Source organism: Tachypleus tridentatus, chromosome 8 (assembly GCF_004210375.1).
Source record: "Tachypleus tridentatus isolate NWPU-2018 chromosome 8, ASM421037v1, whole genome shotgun sequence".
NCBI classification, from domain to species: Eukaryota; Metazoa; Arthropoda; class Merostomata; order Xiphosura; family Limulidae; genus Tachypleus; species Tachypleus tridentatus.
Genome location: NC_134832.1, coordinates 144,043,984 through 144,066,907, shown reverse-complemented (window position 1 = coordinate 144,066,907; position 22,924 = coordinate 144,043,984). Strand labels below are relative to the sequence as shown.

General features: G+C 35.6%; 1 protein-coding gene across 1 annotated transcript in view; it reads right to left on the bottom strand.

The window, feature by feature from the left end:
- LOC143223664 (solute carrier family 4 member 11-like) overlaps positions 1 to 22,924 on the bottom strand; it is a 151,935-nt gene that overhangs the window by 66,348 nt on the left and 62,663 nt on the right. Inside the window, exon 4 of the mRNA XM_076451912.1 lies at positions 17,101 to 17,224. Within this exon, the coding sequence (XP_076308027.1) occupies positions 17,101 to 17,224 (124 nt within the window). The remainder of the gene's footprint in view (positions 1 to 17,100; positions 17,225 to 22,924) is intronic.

Sequence of the window (22,924 nt, the reverse complement as noted above, 5' to 3'; positions counted from 1 at the left end):
TTTTTTTTTTGTTGGAGTATGTGCTTGGGAAGAAACTTGTGAACCTGGTTATCGTGTCGAATTCATATGATTTAAATCAGCGTAAATTATCTTGCTTAGAGTTCCAAAAGATGTTCCCACTTTAGTTGTAACGGACTTATGCGTTTCTGAGTGACCTTTGGTAGCAATTCATTTAACTTTCTCCACTTTGGTGTGCGGATGGTATCCCCCCTAGTGCAGTAGTTTGTGTTTCCTGACTGGAGTTATCCCTTCTCCTACTATCCCTATACGATATAATGCTACAGGAACCAAATATTTCGTACTGTCCAGTAATAGCAGAACCCTCCTTATCCTTTGGTTTAACCCTTTCACAAGGAGTCAGTTTTAGATGCCACTTTCTCTTGTGAATCACCACACTTCGACTGAATTACGACAAAGTGGTAAAGGCTTTTAATTTCGTTTCTTACATGTTGTGGTGATTGGATATTCAACATGAGCAACACCTTACGTTAGTGCTGGAACATCCAGCTTCTTAATATGCAGATTTCTTTTACACATGTACATGCGTAGTATGTACATACATGTGTGACTTTCTAACATACACGATTTTTGTGAAGACGTCTACATGTGTGGGATTTGTGTCACAGTAAAACAAAGGAAAGTCTAACTTTTTTTCTTTCCTTCTACCTCTCGAACATACAGAATAGATGAGTTGACTGTTAAGTTACAGCCGGTTCGAACTGCCGAGAAATAGTCCGTTCAGCTCAGTGGGAACGTTAACATTTGTAAATTCATTTCATATCTTTCTCTGTGGCTTTATCGATTTGGACTAAATAAAGGCCTTGCTTATTCAGATAACACGAACCTATCTCGTTATGTAAACAGTACTCACAGCTACAACAAAATAACATTATTAAGATAACACGAACCTACCTCGTTATGTAAACAGTACTCATAGCTACAACAAAATAACATTATTCAGATAACACGAACCTACCTCGTTATGTAAACAGTACTCATAGCTAAAACAAAATAACATTATTCAAATAACACGAACCTACCTCTTTATGTAAACAGTACTCATAGCTACAACAAAATAACATTATTCAGATAACACGAACCTACGTCTTTATGTAAACAGTACTCATAGCTACAACAAAATAACATTATTCAGATAACACGAACCTACCTCTTTATGTAAACAGTACTCATAGCTACAACAAAATAACATTATTCAGATAACACGAACCTACCTCTTTATGTAAACAGTACTCATAGCTACAACAAAATATCATTATTCAGATAACACGAACCTACCTCGTTATGTAAACAGTACTCATAGCTACAACAAAATAACATTATTCAGATAACACGAACCTACGTCTTTATGTAAACAGTACTCATAGCTACAACAAAATAACATTATTCAGATAACACGAACCTACCTCGTTATGTAAACAGTACTCACAGCTACAACAAAATAACATTATTCAGATAACACGAACCTACCTCTTTATGTAAACAGTACTCATAGCTACAACAAAATAACATTATTCAGATAACACGAACCTACCTCTTTATGTAAACAGTACTCATAGCTACAACAAAATAACATTATTCAGATAACACGAACCTACCTCGTTATGTAAACAGTACTCATAGCTACAACAAAATAACATTATTCAGATAACACGAACCTACCTCTTTATGTAAACAGTACTCATAGCTACAACAAAATAACATTATTCAGATAACACGAACCTACCTCTTTATGTAAACAGTACTCATAGCTACAACAAAATATCATTCTTCAGATAACACGAACCTACCTCTTTATGTAAACAGTACTCATAGCTACAACAAAATAACATTATTCAGATAACACGAACCTACCTCGTTATGTAAACAGTACTCATAGCTACAACAAAATAATATTATTCAGATAACACGAACCTACCTCGTTATGTAAACAGTACTCATAGCTACAACAAAATAACATTATTCAGATAACACGAACCTACGTCTTTATGTAAACAGTACTCATAGCTACAACAAAATAACATTATTCAGATAACACGAACCTACCTCGTTATGTAAACAGTACTCACAGCTACAACAAAATAACATTATTCAGATAACACGAACCTACCTCTTTATGTAAACAGTACTCATAGCTACAACAAAATAACATTATTCAGATAACACGAACCTACCTCTTTATGTAAACAGTACTCATAGCTACAACAAAATAACATTATTCAGATAACACGAACCTACCTCGTTATGTAAACAGTACTCATAGCTACAACAAAATAACATTATTCAGATAACACGAACCTACCTCTTTATGTAAACAGTACTCATAGCTACAACAAAATAACATTATTCAGATAACACGAACCTACCTCTTTATGTAAACAGTACTCATAGCTACAACAAAATATCATTCTTCAGATAACACGAACCTACCTCTTTATGTAAACAGTACTCATAGCTACAACAAAATAACATTATTCAGATAACACGAACCTACCTCGTTATGTAAACAGTACTCATAGCTACAACAAAATAATATTATTCAGATAACACGAACCTACCTCGTTATGTAAACAGTACTCATAGCTACAACAAAATAACATTATTCAGATAACACGAACCTACCTCGTTATGTAAACAGTACTCATAGCTAAAACAAAATAACATCATACAAACAACTCGTACCGACCTGGTTACGTAAACAGTACTCATAGCTACAACAAAATAACATCACACAAACAACTCGTACCGACCTGGTTATATAAACAGTACTCATAGCTACAACAAAATAACATCACACAAACAACTCGCACCGACCTGGTTATAGAAACAGTACTCATCGCTACAACAAAATAACATCACACAAACAACTCGTACCGACCTGGTTATATAAACAGTACTCATAGCTACAACAAAATAACATCACACAAACAACTCGTACCGACCTGGTTATGTAAACAGTACTCATAGCTACAACAAAATAACATCATACAAACAACTCGTACCGACCTGGTTATGTAAACAGTACTCATAGCTACAACAAAATAACATCATACAAACAACTCGTACCGACCTGGTTATGTAAACAGTACTCATAGCTACAACAAAATAACATCATACAAACAACTCGTACCGACCTGGTTATATAAACAGTACTCATAGCTACAACAAAATAACATCATACAAACAACTCGTACCGACCTGGTTATGTAAACAGTACTCATAGCTACAACAAAATAACATCACACAAACAACTCGTACCGACCTGGTTATATAAACAGTACTCATAGCTACAACAAAATAACATCATACAAACAACTCGTACCGACCTGGTTATGTAAACAGTACTCATAGCTACAACAAAATAACATCATACAAACAACTCGTACCGACCTGGTTATGTAAACAGTACTCATAGCTACAACAAAATAACATCATACAAACAACTCGTACCGACCTGGTTATATAAACAGTACTCATAGCTATAAAAATGTAACGTGAAAAATGAAGTATGATATTTACAGATAAATTAAAAAACAAAGAAACATTAATGAATTTTCCTGAATGGTTAAATTTATGCCTACGTATCTCAAACAAAGTTTAAATATGTTTAACTTTTAAAATATGCATGTAGGAATCATCGGCGTCATTGGACTGGTTCACACCACTAGATAAGGTTACTAAAACGTTACCAAACAAACGTTAAAGAACTAAAAATTAACAGAAATACGTATATATAGTATATATCTAATGTACAGGTTAATTGTTTGCTTCCCGTCAGCTCAACGGTACGTTTCAAGGCATATAACACTAAATGGGGTTCATTCCCTTTGTTGGACACAGTGAAAAAAAAAAAAAAAAGTCCACTGCTTATCTTTGAGTTCAAGGAAAGCCAAAATAATTTTAACAAATAATTTGTCTCAAGTCGAAAACTGAAAACTATTGCAAAGTTTTCAGTTCATGGATATGTTAAGCTGTGAACATTATTGTATTACTAAAAATAAGTAGTGTTCTCAAAACAGTCCTTGATTCATCAACAAATGCACGTAAGCATTAACGGAAACAGGATGATACAGGTTTTTGAGAGTTACATGTACTTCTCGTTAAGCCTCGTCGATGTGAAAAGACTATAAACAACCGAAATGGCCCGGCATGGCCAAGCGTATTACGGCGTTCGACTCGTATTCCGAGGGTCGCGGGTTCGAATCTAGGTCGCACCAAACATGCTCGCCCTCCTAGCCGTGGGGGCATAATAAGGTGACGGTCAATCCCACTATTCGTCGGCAAAAGAGTAGCCCAAGAGTTAGCGGTGGGTGGTGATGACTAGTTGCTTTCCCTCTAGTCTTACACTGCTAAATTAGGGACGGCTAGCACAGATAGCCCTCGAGTAGCTTTGCGCGAAATTCAAAAAATAAAACAAACAACCGAAAACACAGAATTAACTAAGACTTGTTTCCAGATGAAACTCGTGATATCGGTGACTGGTACTTGGTTGACTACGATTAGCTTCGAAAAATGGGAATGAAAACGTGCTGTTATGTTTCTTATGTTTCACTTAAAAATCGTATCCATAGCATTGAACTCGTTTAACTTTCCTATGACCAGCTGCTAAGTAATCTTTATCTTCTGCTAATATAGATTGAAAGTAAAACAAAATTAGGTGTCATTTAGCAGTGTAGTTGATTTATATTCCTTCATGAAAACAGGTGATTGTACGAGACCCACAAACTTCTATTGCTGAGGTGATGCGGTTCAGTAAAAAAGCTCAATATGAAGAAGATAATTCTTTACTAATCTCATCCAACACAACTAGTACCAACTTTACAGGAGAGAAAAGACTGTAAACAGAGACGCTCGGGGGATAGCTAGTAATGACTTAAAAAAAAAACAACTGAAGAGAATTACTCAATAATCGTTAACACTTTTTATTTTCTGTTAAGCCTGGCACGGCCAGGTGGTTATGGTTCTTGATTCGCAATCTGGGGATCGTGGGTTCGAATCCCTCTAATACTAAATATGGTCGCTCTTCCAGTCGCAAGGGTGTTATAATGTACGGTCAATCCCACTATTCGTTCGTAAAATAGTAGCCCAAGAGTTGACGATGGGTGATGAGGACTAGTTGCCCGTTGCCTTCCCCTTAGTCTTTCACTGCTAAATTAGGTACAGGTAGTACAGATAGCTCTCGTGTAGCGTTGCGCGAAAATTCAAAACAATCAAAATATTTTCTGTTAACTTCAACTGTTTATTAACAGATCACAAGCTGAGCTCCAGTTTTGAAAAAATAAAAGATAATTTTATTTTGTATTAGTGATATGTAATTACTCAAATTAAATTACGGATTTTTATGTACATATATCAAAGTTTCAGCTGACTTAAAACATCAGGAAACGGTTTTACACATGAATCTGAGGTTACACTAATGCGATATCGAAAAAAACTAATTTGTCACAAATATTGAAAGTTTTCACTAAAACTTTGATTAGAAATCGAATAGAAATTTGCAAGGGCTGACAAACAAACATTTTTGTGTGTGAAAAAAAGGGCACTATATGTTTTGAAATAAATATATAATTGTATTTTAAAAGTGTATAACATACTTTGGAACTAGACAATATTTATGCACGTGTGCATATTTTCACGTGAAAATTAGTGAGACAATTCCACTAGGTACTATCACCATATTTTGTTCTACCAGTTGAATATACAGATGTTATTTAGGAATTAGTACTCTTTTTACAAATGTTACCGTTTTTATAACATTTCGCTGGATTTAACAATAGAGTTCACAAAAGGAATTACATTATTAAGATTAAACTAAAGTAATAAATATCAGCGGACATGGGAATGAGTAAATAGAAAATAGTCAAAGTCGTACAGCTCCAATATTTTCAGAATAAAGGATTTATAAAGACACGTGCAAAATACGAGAACTAAGACTGGTTACAAGTTTATGTCTATGGACTAATTTTGTTCTTTTCTTTAAATAACACTCGTGAAAGATATTTATTTATCCAGTTTCAAAAATGAAAGCAAACAGCAGGATATTAAAACCACATATAAAAACAACATATAGCAATGGGTTAGAATCTCAAATCCTTGTGTGTATTTTTCTCATAGCATAGTCACATTAGGTTATCTGCTGTGTCCATCGAGGTGAATCGAATCCCTAATTTTAGTGTTATAAATTCCAATACTTACTGTTGTCCAAGCGGATACCATCCTGTTATAACAATGGGCTAGAATTCAATACCCTTGATTAATAACGATCTCAGTTGTCAGTTATAACAATGGTCTGGAATGCAATACTCTTGACTGTCTCAATATCCAATTATAATAATGGACTAGAACCTAATATTCTTTGTTAACGGTTTCAGTATCCAGTTATAACAATGGTATTAATATCCGATACCATGATTATGATTTGCACTTCCACTTGTGACACTAAATGTTGATCTGATATCCCTAACTAACTGTTTCATTACCAACTCTAACAATGGACTAGAACCCAACTCGTGTTCTTAATATCCAGTTAGAATAAACAGTTAGAACCTGACTAGCGGTCTCAGTATCCAGTTAGAACAATGGATTAGAACCTCGAAGCTTGGACTAACAGTTTCACTTCTATTTATAACAATGGATTTATAACAATAAACAGAAATTGTTTTGTAGCATTTAAGATGGTTTGAAACAAAGTAAGGTCTTAAAACAGAATGTATGATAATAAACGTTTTGAACTTTGTTAACCAATCAACGACCGTGAAAAATGATGCAGTTTCAGCAAGTAAATCAACGTTGCATTTTGGAAAAAGAAGAAAGAAAAATGAACAGGTTTCATTTCCTTAATTTAATATTTAAAATGTTAAACGAAAAGAAGCAAAACATTTCTGAATGAAATTGGAAGCTCGTTAAACGTATAATTAAACCGTGTAGAAGGAAGATGCTGAAGGAAGATGCAATTTTTTCTATACGAGCTGGTGATGAAAGATACTTTACTAAATAAACTGTAAACAAGTTTGGCATAAGATAAAAGTAAAGAAAACCTGTGGATCTGTGAAATTCGTTAACTCAGTGGAAAAATACTTTATTACTATATTCGCGTTTTTCACGGATGTGTTATAATTTATTAGCAGACGACCTATTTTCATACCGTAACACTTTCTTCTATAACAAATGGATCATATAAATAATACCTTTCCCACCACTCTGTGTTTGGTGTATCCAAGCCGGTCTGATGAACTTTGTCATTGAAACGTATCGTTGCAAATAGAAGTGATGGACACAGTTTGGTTAAAATACTATTGTGCTCTTTTTCTCTTGACAAAATACTAAGTGGCCGAAAAAAGAGTGTAGTGTTTAAAAATACAACCAGCCTCATACAAATATAATTAGTTATTCTTTCATTTTAGTTTGTTATATAATTTAAAAGTGAATGTTAGTCCCCCTGGCGAGTCAGCGGTAAGTTTCGGACGTTCATTTTTCCACGATAGACAAGAGTGCAGATAATCCGTCTTGTTTGTTTGTTTTGGAATTTCGCACAAAGCTACTCGAGGGCTATCTGTGCTAGCCGTCCCTAATTTAGTAGTGTAAGACTAGAGGGAAGGCAGCTAGTCATCACCACCCACCGCCAACTCTTGGGCTACTCTTTTACCAACGAATAGTGGGATTGACCGTCACATTATACACCCCCACGGCTGGGAGGGCGAGCATGTTTAGCGCGACGCGGGCGCGAACCCGCGACCCTCGGATTACGAGTCGCACGCCTTACGCGCTTGGCCATGCCAGGCCAAATCCGTCTTGTAGCTCTGCATGAGGGAAATAACAAGAGAATGTTAACATATGCGTTTTTTCATGTAATTTGTTACAGTGTATTTAACAGGCATCGCACGTGTTTTTCGTTTCGTTAGATCAGATGACGGGATTCTTACTAGTACCTTTGTCGTGGACTGTAAAACAGTTTATTGTCAGACATCGTACGTGTACGTTTTGTTACATCAATTTATCAGGATGTTAACGCAACCGACGCGCTTTTTTGTACGTGTGTGTGCGTGTGAAACGCGTTACAATGTTTTATGCGTCGTGTGTATGTTTTGTTTTATGAAATTTACACAACGTATTAACAGGTATTCCATGTATATTTCAACTAAAAAAAACGTAGTGTATATACTAAATAAACCTTACAAAACTTTAATTTTCATGCAATGTGTATCTTTCTAGGAAGGCTTTCACATTTTCTTTGGCGACATAAGCACAAGGGATACGACAAGAAGTCTCGAGTTTTGTTATATTAAATTACAATCCTATAAATGGTTGTGCAAAGTACTTGAAGAGTATTCTTCCAAAGCACGTAAAGAATATTTTGCCGATTATGTGCGTCGGCAACAAGACAGCCTGTCAATACTAACAAAACAAGTCGTATGCTTGAAAATGCACTACGATAAAATAACAAGTGAATACATTAGCTGTAAGAGAACGTAAAATAAGTAGTCAAGATTTTAGCCAAACGACCTCCGCTGATATCCAGATTCTTTGGACTGTTCGTTGATCAGTTTGACCACTTTTTAATACCTATTGTCCTTTTAAGGCAAAACTACACAATGGGCTACCCGAGTTCTGCTGATCGCAGGAATCTAACTCTGGATTATAGTATCGTAAGCCTATAAACTTACTTCTGACCTACCAGAAATATTTTAGCATCTATTGCTATTGTTCTGGCAGCGAACTACATAGTGGACTATCTACGTTCTGTCCAATGTGGAAATCGAACGCCGGATTCCAGCATCGCAAGTCCATAAACTTACCGTTGACTTACCATGAGACTGTTAACGTCTGTTGCTTTAGCTCTGACAGACGATTTTGCACCTTTTGACATCAAATTATTCCTTCACTGTGGCCAAATTTATTTCATATTTTTGTTTGCATTTCCAAATTTCTACAATATGTTACTCAACATACGTAGTAAAAAGTGTCTTTAATTTTTTTCTTTGTCATACTTTTCTTCTCGTGTTTAGAAACAATAAAAGAACGCATCAAGACGATGCCGATATACGTTCACAGGATTACAGGTATTTGTTGACATTTTCGTAAAGAGCTGAATGACTGTTCTTCCTCAGAGATACGATCCCAGAGAACAATTTGAAAACGTTAATTTTTAGTCAGTCCATTAGCAAATTATACGGTTAACAAGCCAAAAGAGTGAACTTTACTTATTTAGGAAAGTAATAAAAATTCTTTTTTTGTGCTTTAGTTGTCTCTGATGAACTATATAAAGACAACTACAGTCGTAACACAGAAGGAACTTAAGTAATAAAATCAAACACATAAGAACTTAATAAAAAATTGAAATAATGTTTCTTATTTACACGATTATTTTAGTCAAATTTCAATTTCCCATTCGAAGATAGAAATATAAAAAAAACGAATTTTCTTTACAAAAAATTGTTGAAAAATAAAAGAAGTTAGTTGAATAAAAAGGCTTGTATACACAGTGAGCTGAGATATTTTCACAACAAGACGTAAATCAGAGTTCACTTCAAAAATCAACCACTTAGGATAACTATAGTATGAAAAAAGAAACCAAAAACTATGATTATTTAACCAATAAACCTGAAAATAAGATAAGTACTTAGTTATTGTATTTACTTAGAAAATTGAAATTAGGCTGAAAGCAAACTTTTATAGCCTGCGACTCGTCAAAAGCCGCTTATAACAAATAGGATTTCTGCTTACCCAAACTATAACTTAATAAAACAGTTTATAAAACATAATATAGTTAATTCCTTATCTTGCAAAAACAACAAGAAATAATACAGTAGAGTCGACTAACAGATATAAAACAAGGAGCTCCTTTACTTCAAGAAGTTGTTAAATATTTTACAAAACAGATAACTTAATACAAGAACTTTATGTACTACAGCCCCCCCCCCCAATTGACTCAGCGGTATGTCTGCGGACTTACAACACTAAAAACCGGGTTTCGATACCCGTGGTGGGCAGAGAACAGATAGCCCATTGTGTAGCTTTGTGCTTAATTCAAAACAACAACAATACTCAAGTACTACATTTTACGAAATAGATAACATCATACAGTGCTTCAGTGCGTTGTCAAAAGTTTCATAAAACAGATAATGTAATACAAGGACCTCGTATACTTCAGGATGTTGTTAAATATTTCATGGAAAAGATAACAGTACAAGGACCCCGTATACTTCATAGTGTTGTTAAATATACTCTTCAAAACAAGAAACCCAAAAGGGATATTTTTGTTATTTTAAAGAGAAATATATGTAATAATGTTACAAGCTCAGAGTATGTGATGTTACACATGTTAAGGCACTGATTGTCAGACCAAAATGACAATAAAAGTTGTGCACTTTGAAAACGGAGGAAAACATCGGATTTTTCGCCAAAACGCATGCGTGTCCAATAAATTTGTTTGAGAGACCTGCATGTTCTGCAAGTGCAACATGTGCAAAATCCCTCTAAAAGTGACGGGTTCTCGGTTTCCATAGCTCAGTGTTAAGCCACCGACACGCAATACAGTTACGCCAAGACTGACTGAAGCACAACGCAACAACGCCATTGGTCGCTTGGAAGCAGGCGAATCTCGATCAGATATTGCTAGAGCTGTGAATGTCCACCCAAGCACCATCACAAGGCTATGGAATCGTCACCAATAACATGGATCAGCTCGTGACCGTCCACGATCTGGCAGACCTCGTGTGACCACGCCCGCACAAGATCGCAACATCCGATTACGTCACCTTCGGGATAGGACCACAACTGCGACGTCTACTGCCTGAACCATACCAGGGCTGCGTAGGATTTCCGATCAGACCGTACGCAACCGTCTACGAGATTCAGGAATCCAACATCGACATCCAGTCAGAGGCGTCATCCTCACCCAGCAACATCGTCAGGCACGGCTGCAGTGGACTCGGGCACATCGGGTATAGCCTCATCGACGATGGAGGATTGTTTGGTTCAGCGATGAATCACGTTTTATGCTTCGTAGGCAGGATGGAAGGACACGTGTTTACCGTCGCCGAGGTGAACGTTTTGCTGCAAACTGTGTGTAGGATGTTGACAGATTTGGTGGTGACAGCGTCATGATGTGGGCTGTCATCGCCTACAATACCAGAACAGACCTTTTGCACATTTGAGGGAATCTTACGGCTCAACGATACGTCGACGAGATTCTTAGGCCCCATGTGCAACCCATCATGGTGAACGTCAACGATGTTTTTCAACATGACAACGCCCGTCCTCACACAGCCCGACTCACCACTGTCTTCTTAAGACACTAACAACATCAACGTTCTTCCCTGGCCCTCCAGATCACCAGATTTAAACCCTATCGAACATCTTTGGGACGAGTTGGACCGACGTCTGCGACGGCGACAACCTCAACCTCAGACTCTACCTCAGCTTGCAGCAGCTTTGCAGGCTGAGTGGACAGCCATTCCACAGGATGTGATTCGTCATCTCATCGCTTCCATGGGTAGGAGATGCCAAGCAGTTATTGATGCTCACGGGAGGCATACTCGTTATTGACGCTGAGTGACGTTAAACTTCACCTAGTGAGCGTGGACTTCGCCTTTGCAGACTTTGGATGTTCAGCAGTGAATTTGCAAAGTTTCACACATGTCATACAGAACTACCCGGAATAAACTTGTTAACAATTTGTCTCATATTTTGCCTTTTGCGTTTCTATTTTTGAAGAGTATAGTTCAAAAAACAGATAACCTAATACAAGAACCTCATGCACTGAGGGTGTTGTTAAATATTTCACAAGACAGAAAACCTAATACAAAAACATTCTGTACTTCTGGGTGTTGTTAAAAAATTCATAAAACAGATAACCTAATACTAGAATTTCGTGTACTTCAGGGAGTTGTAAAACATTTCACAAAGCATATAAACTAATACAAGAACCTCCTATTTCAGACTGTTGTAACAATTTCAGAAAATAGATAATATAATACAAAAACCACCTATTTTAGGGTATTGTTAAATATTTAAGAAAAGAGATAACATAATAGAAGGACCTCTTGTACTTCAATACTCCAGGGTGTTGTTAAATATTTCACACAACAGATAACCCAATAAAAGAACCTCCTGTACTTCAGGATCTTGTTAAATATTTCACAAAACAGATAACATAAAACAAAAACCTCCTGTATCTCAGGGTGTTGTTAAGTATTTCACAAAACATATAACCAAACGCAAAAACCTCCTGTACTTAAGGGTATTGTTAAGTATTTCACAGCACACATAACCTAATACCAGGACCTCCTGTACTTCAGAGAGTTGTTAAATACCTCATAAAACAGATAACCTAATAGAAAAACCTGCTGTGATTGAGGGTGTTATTAAATATTTCATAAAACAGAAAATCTAACGACTGCTGATACAAATGATGCCTTTAAGGCTAGTAGAGGGTGGTTTGAAAAATTTAGGAAGAGAAGTGACATACATAGTGTGGTGAGACATGGGGAGGGTACCAGGCAAAAAACAAACCTCATAAGACAAGTTTTTAGTGAGAAATAGGTTCAGTGAGTCTCAAGCAGGTTGTAGCGGTGCAAAGAGACAGAAAAGAGAAAGAACCCAAGAAGGAGAGTTACCTGACGTTGAAACGGAAGATGACTCCCCTTCTAAACAATAATAGCCCTCCTACTCTCCATGTTCCTCACCACCTTTCACTTACGCCATCAGCTCTCCTCAGCACAAGTAAAGTGCAGTTAAATTTTCATTTATTGTTTTTTTGTTGTGTTTATAGTTTTTGTGGTTGACTTTATGCATGTAAGTATTATTATACAGGTAAAAATAAGCAACATTTTTACTTAAAATGTTTCATAATGGGTAATTTTTGAAGGTCTCTAACGGAGTAATTTAATTTACAGTATTTCTTATGGGAAAAATTTATTCGGTTTTCGAATAGCCTTCTGGAACGGATTAAGTTCGAGAACCGAGGTACCACTGTACACGAAACTGCTGTATCTGAGGATATTGTTAAATATTTAACAAAACAAATGCCCTAATACAAGGACAACCTGTACAAAACAGATAACCCAAAACATGAAAGTTTTATACTTCAGCATGTTTTTAAATATTCCACAAAACAGATAACCTTCTATATTTGAGGACGTTGTTAAGCACTTAATAAAACAGATAACATAATACAAGGACCTCGTATACTTCATGGTATTGGTAAATATTTCATAAAACAAATAACTTAATAAATTTAATAAATTTCACAAAAGATATAATCTAATATAACGACCTCCTGTACTTCAGGGTGTTGTTTGATATTTAACAAAATAGATAACATAATACAAGAACCTCCTGTAATATAGAGTGTTGTTAAAATTTCTCAAAGTAGATAGGTAACCTAAAGAGGACCGACTGTACTTCAAGATATTGAGTGTTTCATTACACAGTTCACCTAACACAAGAACCTCCCTCCAGTGCTTCAGGATGTTAATTAATATTTCTCAAAACATATAACCTAAAAACAGGACCTCATGTACTTCAGTGTGTTGTTAAATACTTCACAATAGAGATAACCTAACACAAGAACCTGCTGTACTTAAAGGTGTTGTTAAGTATTTTACAACACAGATAACCTAATGCAAGGACGTATTGTATTTCAGGGTGTTATTAAATATTTCTCAAAACATATAACCTAATACAAGAGCTTCCTGTAGTGCAGAATGTTGTTAAATATATTAGAAAATAGATAACATAATGCAAGGACCTCCTCTACTTCAGACTGTTGTTAAATATTTCTCCAAAGAGATAACGTATTACAAGGACCTTCTACACTTGAGGCTGTTGTTCAAGATTTTACCAAACAGATAAACTAATAGAAGAACCTTCTGTACTTCAGGATGATGCTAAATATCTCACAAAACAGATAACCTAATACAAGAACCTGCTGTACTTTAAGGTGTTGTTAAATATTTCAAAAAACAGATAGCTTAACACTCCTACGAAAAGACGTTTCTAGTCCTGATTTCTCCAAGCCCGTTCCCCTGGCTGTGGTTTCGCTAGATAGTAGATAGGGACAGTGGGAATCTCGTTAATCTATTCATTAATGGATTTAAATGGCAATTTCATTTAAATACAAAATTATTAGCCTAATATTAATAACCTTTCAAGTTGCTCTGCGGCCTATTAGGCCCCACTTTTCGTAGGAGTGTTAATAGAAGGTCGTCCTGTACTTCAGGGTGTTGTTAAATATTTCACAAAACATATGACATAATACCAGGACCTCCTGTACTTCAGGGTGTTATTAAATATTTCACAAAACATATAACTTAATACAAAGAATTACTATATTTCAAGGTATTGTTAAATATTTCAGAAAACACATAAACTAATAATAAAAGAACCTACTGTACTTAACGATGTTGTTAAATATTTCACAAAACAAGTAACCTAACACAAAAACCTCCTGTACTTCAGGATGTAGTTAAAATATTTCACAAAACAGATAGCCAAATAAAAGAACCTTCTGTACTTCAGAATGTTGTTAAATATTTCATAAAAAAGATAACCTAATACAAGAACCTTCTGTACTTCAGGATGTTGTTAATATTTTACAAAACTAATAACCTAAAACAAGGACCTTCTGTACTTCAGTGTGTTGTTAAATACTTTACAATAGAGATAACCTAACACAAGAACCTGCTGTACTTAAAGGTGTTGTTAAGTATTTTACAACACAGATAACCTAATGCAAGGACGTATTGTATTTCAGGGTGTTATTAAATATTTCTCAAAACATATAACCTAATACAAGAGCTTCCTGTAGTGCAGAATGTTGTTAAATATATTAGAAAATAGATAACATAATGCAAGGACCTCCTCTACTTCAGACTGTTGTTAAATATTTCTCCAAAGAGATAACGTATTACAAGAACCTTTTGTACTTCAGGGTGATGTTAAATATTTCACAAAAGAGATAACCTATTACAAGGACCTCCTACACTTGAGGCTGTTGTTCAAGATTTTACCAAACAGATAACCCAATACAAGAACCTTCTGTACTTCAGGATGTTGTTAATATTTTACAAAACTAATAACCTAAAACAAGGACCTTCTGTACTTCAGAATGTTGTTAAATATTTCATAAAAAAGATAACCTAGTACAAGGTCATAAAATATTTCTTAAATATTCTGTACTTCATGATGTTGTTAAATATTTTACAAAACTGATAACCTAAAACAAGGACCTCCTGTACTTCAGGATTTTGTTAAATATTTCAAAAGACATAAACCTAATAAAAATCGTCCTGTACTTTAGTGTTATTAAATACTTTACAAAACACGTAACCTTATACAACGAATTCCTGTATTCGAGTGTGTTGTTAAATATTTAGAAAATAGATAACCTAATACAAGAATCTCCTGTACTTCCAGCTATTGTTAAATATTTCATAAAAAGACATAACCTAGTACAAGAACCTATTGTACTTCAAGGTGTTGTTAAATATTTCACAAAATACATAACCTAGTACAAGAACCTACTGTACTTCAGGGTGTTGTTAAATATTTCACAAAATACATAACCTAGTACAAGAACCTACTGTACTTCAGGGTGTTGTTAAATATTTCATAAAAGACATAACCTAGTACAAGAACCTACTATACTTCAGGGTGTTGTTAAATATTTGACAAAAGACATAACCTAATCCAAGGACGTCCTGTACTTCAAGGTGTTGTTAAATATTTGACAAAAGAAATGACATGACAGAAAGATATTTTAGTACTACAGAAAACTGTTAGAGTTCTTACTAGTCTTGCAACTGTGAAAAAGTGTCACCTGGACTAAAATTTCCTTGAACAAATACAAAAAATAACGGCTTAAATAATGAAAAACAAACAATATTGTTTTTTGTCAATTAGTTAAAAACCGTAGTTAATAAAACTGTGATAAGACTTACAATTAGAAAAGTTAGTTTCAGCAGGTTCATGCGTTTTGTTTAATGTTTCACAGAAACCTCCGAGCCGTCTAAATGTTGTTTTGCACATTTATTCTTTAGATGTCATCGAACCTTCAATTGAGCAGCTTGTTAAGTTTTCTCGGTTTGTCTTATATCTTAGCTTGTTTAAATACCCTAACATGGTAACTATGTCAAAACCTTGAAATGAATAAACTTAAGAAAGTCATGTCAGTGATTCACTTCACGCTTTTTAATAACTATCTTCGACAACACTGACTACGGATTAAGAAGAGAAAGAATAAGGCGTAGCACAATGATAGGTAGGGCAAGTATTATGTTACATTTAATTCACTTACTGTGAGACGAGTGCTTTCTTTTAATTACAGAAAATAACTTCACGGTCTCTTATAAGTATTACTCATCATTCAACGGTCAGTAACAGTGACTGGTAGAGGGTTTCACTGCAAGACTCTTACTACTATCCTACTAACACCGTTAATTTACTGTTCGTTCTATCTGTATTAGTATTACTTCTCTTGTAGAAACAAGTGGTTTATAACAGTTCAACAGAGTTTTTAACTAATTTGTTTTGCCTCAGTAGGTTACCTGGGTAGTGAAAATGGATTTGGTTTGTTTTGAATCTCGCGCAATGCTACACGAGGGCTATATGCATTAGCTGTCTGTAATTTAGTAGTGACAGACTACAGGGAAGGCAGATAGACATCACCACCCACTGGCAACTCGTGGGATACTCTTTTACCAACGACTAGTGAATTTGACCGAAACATTATAACGCCTCCACGTTTGAAAGGGCGAGCATATTTGGTTGGACGGGGGATTCGAACCCACGACCCCCAGTTTGCGAGTCCAGCGCTATAGTCACTGCTATGAAAACAGATTTAAAACTATTCCAGTAGGTTTTTCTACATATTAAGTTACCTGGAAAGTAGAAAGCAAGGTGGTAAGTTGGTTAACTAAATCAGAGTTGTTTTCATTGTTTCTCTTTCGGTTCATCAAAAATTTAGGCTCATGCCTTAAAAAGTATAAACGTAGCAACGAGTTACTAAAATCAAAAGCATATGATTAATAACTACTATTTCCTATGTGCTCTTGAAATGAAGCGTACAACTTAATTTCTTACCTCTTTACTTGGTGTCAAGACCAAAATGAAGAAGCGAACCTCGTGAGACGTGCGGCCCATGTTTGCTGGAGTCTTCAATCTAGCTATTGCCACGTGTCTTCTCTGCAGCGAGGGAAGGTTACACCTAAAGATAAATATGTGAGAACGGGTTAGCTAACCGCTAAACGTCCCTAATTTAACAGTGTAAGACTAGAGGGAAGGCAACTAGTCATTACTAGCCACTTCCAACACTAGGGCTACTCTTTTACCAATGAATAATGAAATTGATAGTCACATTATAACGACCCCACGGCTGGGATGGCAAGCATGTGTGATGGGGAATCAAACCCACAACTCTCAGATTACGAGTCTCCCTAACCACCTTGCCATGCCGGGCCCAGGTTCGTTTAGTATGAGTAACTTAAAGTTGAAATGGTATCTGTATTTTACAGCGCGTGAGAAGAAATAGGTGATAAATCGTTGTATCTATAATTGCTATACTTGTATTAGTACTTGTGAAACTAGGGTTATGATTCTGATGGGTTCCAGTAGGCTTACAAAAAATAAAAAAGTACTACTACTCATAAACTGTAGCCACGATTCCTGTATTAAAAACATATGAAGAAATAGTGCAAAATAGTGCTGTTGTTTAGGTATTATATCAACTATTCTTCTCTAACGAAATGGTTTTGGAATAGTACAAAAATTATTAATATTGAAGCATACATTTTCGTAACGATTTTTTTCTGAGCAAAGTATGGAGACATAAAGTAAAAATTAGTGTTACTCAAGTGTTGTAACCATGCTTCTTCTCTTCGAAAATGATTTGGAATGGTTTGAAAATACTAATATTAAAATATTGTAACCACATTCTTCTCTTAGAAAAAAGACGTAGGAATAGTAAAAAAAGTAAAGTTTTTCACGTACCGTAAACGTGTTTCTTTTTTAAGAGTTCATCAACCGTCTTCGAATAGACTTAAATCAGTTTTGAAGCCGATTTTAAATCTGTGAATTTCTTTAAAAATTACAGATGTTCCAACCAAATCTGTCAGTTGGCGTATCGTAATTTTTTTCTTTAGTCGAGCTTTGTAAACAAACATCTGTCTCTCTCGTAGGAACTCTATTTAGTATAAATTAACCTGTAAAGTCTGTAACTTAGCATTTATAATGTTATTCGTTCTTCCTTTCCCTTTACGCCTCATACAGACGAACATTTTCCAACGAATTCGCCCAATTTTTCCCTATTTCGTTTTACACCACAAAGAGCAATTGACACAGAATACAGTCGTACCAAATTTAATTAAGTTACATGAAAGAGCTGTGTCGCTATTGGTACAGAATAGTCGCTTCAGTCTCTCTCTCTCTCTCTCTCTATATATATATATATATACGTATATTTGCGTCTTTCTTAACTTCTTAACTTTAGGACTTTATCTTTGTCAGAGAATTGTAATATGCTTCTCAAAGTTGTGGTTACGGTTTTAAAAGCGCTGTAATAAAAGAGTCATTAATCACGACTCGGTAAATTGTAAGAAACTTAGCTTATTGTAGGAACAGCGGGGAAACTTTTTGTGGTGTGTCGCATTTTCTTCCGTTAATCGATTCGCTAGAAAACTAAACCACAGCCAAGTTTCGTTGCTGTACGAAGGTAATGGAGGAACAAGTGTTGCACCTCTACAAATATGCTCCAAATCAGGTCAGCTGCAAATACAATTTGGTAAACGACCGGCAAGGAACACGTGCTTCAGTGATTCGTTGTGATTGGACTGACGTGTCATGAAACGATAGCTCATGCTAGTACCGTTGTGCAGAAGACGATCAAAATCGACCGACTCAGTTGTCAGTATGTAAGCTGGTTTAGTATACCAAGGTTCACAACAGGTATTGGTAGGGTTAAAGAAAGGCACCGTCTTCTCTCTCTTTCTCCAAGAAAAGAATGGAAACTGAATAGGCTAATTCCTCACTTTTCCTTTCCACTAAATAGTTTTCCACGTTTGAACATTTACAGAAAACAAATCGAAGGTTACTTTTATATATGAAGGTAAATTATTCTTTATTAATTAAGAAATACCATCTAAATTCGAACACGTTGCACTGATGAAAGGTGATAAACTGTAGCTATCATTTCCACATGGTGATAAACTGTAGCTAGCATTTACACGTGGTGATAAACTGTAGCTTAAATTTACACGTGGTGATAAACTGTAGCTATTATTAACACGTGGTGATAAACTGTAGCCATCATTTACACGTGGTGATAAACTATAGCTATCATTTAAATGTGGTGATAAACTGTAGCTATCATTTACACGTGGTGATAAACTGTGGTTATCATTTACACGTGGTGATAAACTGTGGCTGTCATTTACACATGGTGATAAACTGTAGCTATCATTTACACGTAGTGATAAACTGTGGTTATCGTTTACACGTGGTCATAAACTGTAGCTATCATTTACACATGGTGATAAACTGTGGCTATCATTTACACATGATATGGGTTTCGTAACGAAGTGTAAAGTATTAACTTGCATATTTAAATTATATTTTTTCTTTTCTCCGCTTATACAAGCCACTAACCTACCACCATTATTTCAAATTCCTCAGTAAAAAAATATGCGTTAACGTTTATACGAAACAATAATAAATACGCGGATTATAAACTCAGTGCTTGTAAGAGAGGGCGAGAATAGAGTGGTAACCTTAAACGAAAAGAAAAATCACCCTATTTTCATTGGCTTGTCATCTTCTCAGTTGATCACTCCTGGTAGTAAAGCACGAATGATATTTGATTAGAAGTTTTGGGTTGTGCGTGTGTTTTCTTATAGCAAAACCATGTCGGGCGACAGATATGCTGAGTCTACTGACTGGAATCGAACGCCTGATTTTAGCGTCGTAAATCTGTAGACTTACCGCTGTAACAACAGGGGACGGTTTTGGGATGACACAAATAAGGTATATTACACGCATGGAAGTTACTGTTCTGTGCCACCTACGTACAGCTAAGAGGTTAGTTAGAATACAGTGTTCGCCAAAACTCATAATATTTTAACAGGACTTTCAAAAATGGGGTTTCTGTAACACATCTACAGTGTTAGTATTAAGAGTGATTAAATATGACTAGTATTTCATTTTGAAATAAACAACGTTTTTATTCGCTTGATGTTAAGCACAAATCCACACGATGGGCTATCTGTGCTATTCATAATCTGGTTGTTAATGTTATAAGCCAGCTTTAAGATTTCCCGCTGAGCCACTGGAGGGTAAATATCTCTTTTCATCATGAATGTTTACAAACCAAGAACAAGTGGAACGAACCGTTACCAGCGGCAATGATAACATAAGTATGTGTATGTTTTCTTATAGCAAAGCCACATCGGACTATCTGCTGAGTCCACCGAGGGGAATCGAACTCTTGATTTTAGCGTTGTAAATCCGTAGACTCACCGTTGTACCAGCGGGGAACAGCAATGATAATAATGCTAGAGTTTCAGACTTTGTAGTTAGCAAACCGGGTTTGAATCCATGTAATATCAACAAATACCCCCCACTCATTTGTTTTAGCTGTGGGTGCTCTATAAGAGCGAACCCCAATCATTTAACAGCTTGTAGTTGGCTGGCTGCCTTCCCTCTGGTCAGCAGTTCAAAATTCAGGACAGCTGCAGATAGCTACACGAAACTACACGTAAAAACTAGACGTGAAACAAATAATCATCTCAAATTATAGTTTAAAAAATCTAATGTCAGAAGTTTTGTATTAGTAAAATCGAACACATTTGACGTGCTAATTTAGCAGCGTAAAGGAGAGAAGGCAGCAAACCATCACCATGGGCTACTCCTTTAACAACGAATAGTGGGATTGACTCTAACATTATAACGCCCCTACAGCTGAAAGGGCGAACAAGAAAGCTTTTATATTTATTGTTAATGGATACAACACAAAACCAAGTCTATGTTCACAAAGTATATTTCTGATGTAGTAGTCTAGATGGAGGGCAGCTAGTCAACAGCATACGTCGCCAACTCTTGAGCTACTCTTGTTTGTGAAGAGTTTTAATTTCATTATAGGATAGAAGAATGTTTTGAGAATGAATAAAATATTTTAACTCACAATGTATCAACTGTTGAGGTGAATTTAAAGTTTTGTTTTATTCATAGGATGGTGTTGTGGAAACAAAACGAATTGTTTTCGTGAGACTTGTGTACAAAGCTCATAAGTTACACTTGTAAACGTTTGCGATAAAACAACGATTTTTGCACTTTTCATTGCGAGGTCAAAATGGAGATAGGAATGTTGACCTTTGTGTTCATTAACATTAAGGACACAAAACAAGATTTTAGTCAAATAACGATACTATGATCGAATGCAGAAGCTCGCGTTTCCTATTGGCAGTGGCGACGCCAACACCAAACATTTGGGGAAACGAAGCAAATGTTTTGGAAAAAACAAGACGTAAGTTTAAAAAGACTCATTACTCCCCCTAAATAGTAGCGTAATAAATTAATTTCATTGAGACAATGTTGGGTTTGAAGCCTCACAATACTCAGAGACCATGGAAAAGGGCCCGGCATGGCCCGGTGGTTAAGGCACTCGACTCGTTATCAGAGATTCTTAGATTAGACGTTGTATATGTGTTTTGGTGGGTATTATTCATAACAAAGCCACACTGGGGTATATGCTGTGACCACCGAGGTGAACTGAATATTTGATTTTAACGTTTAGATCTGTAGACTTACCACAGCCCCACCGGGAGACTAAACTAGACCAGACGGAGAGCAGCACAACCCTTATATTATTACAATTGAATAGTGGAATTTGACCATTACATTTATAACTCGCCAATAGCAGGAAACGGCACGCTAATTATTTGGCCACGTCTGGCCATATACAGTAGGTTAATGGTATTCTGCTAAATATGGATTTAAACCTTAAAATAAAACTTTTAAATGTTTTAAAAATTTTAAATATTTTCATTGTACAAAGAGATAAGAAAATCAACATGTAGTTTAACAACCAAATTTTAAATTGTACGTTTAGTAAATTGCTTGATTGTCTTACGTGAAAGTAAAAACAACTATTATCTAAAGTTTGTAGAAATTATTACTGTATACTTTGAAGTAAAAACTTGTTGTTGTAATAGATTAAACAAACTCTCCGACCAACACAACAAAGCCTTCTTCTATCATTAATCCAACTTAAGAGTTGTGCGTTCCACGATTTTCCCCACTTGTGGTTTCTTTGTTTTTTATATTTCAAATTTTCTTTGTGGATGATAATCTATGTGTCCTGCACGAGCCAAAATCGAAACGACACACAGCAGACTGAGGTACCGGCCTCTTCTGTTAAACCCGGACATCAGTTTCGTAACCCACAAAAGGTGTAAGGCCTAAAAATTATCTGTTGTCTGCAAAATTCCTGATATGTAGAAAATCTGCATATGTAGCAGAAGAGAATAGCCTTTTCTACTCGGATACGAAATTACGTCTTCTATAAGATCTGATATAAAACATGGCGGACGTATTGAGCTACAGCCGATCAGTTTCTGAGTCTTGGTTGCCGACTTAGTTACGGAAAGATCAATAGATGTGAACTCTCAGAGTAAATCCATTTCTGTGTAACATGCTTTCCAAAATCTAATACAAAGGCTGTGAATAGAGCAGAAAGAACCTGCATTGGATAAGACAATAGTTTAGGTTTCGGGAACAAAGAAATGAATAATAGTTAAGTATATATATTAGTTAGAGAGGTACAGGGATTTCTTTCATTCTGGTGACAAACACAGTTTTTAAAAAACGACAACAACATTCCTGCCATTTTAAAGTGTAGAATATCAAACTAAATACA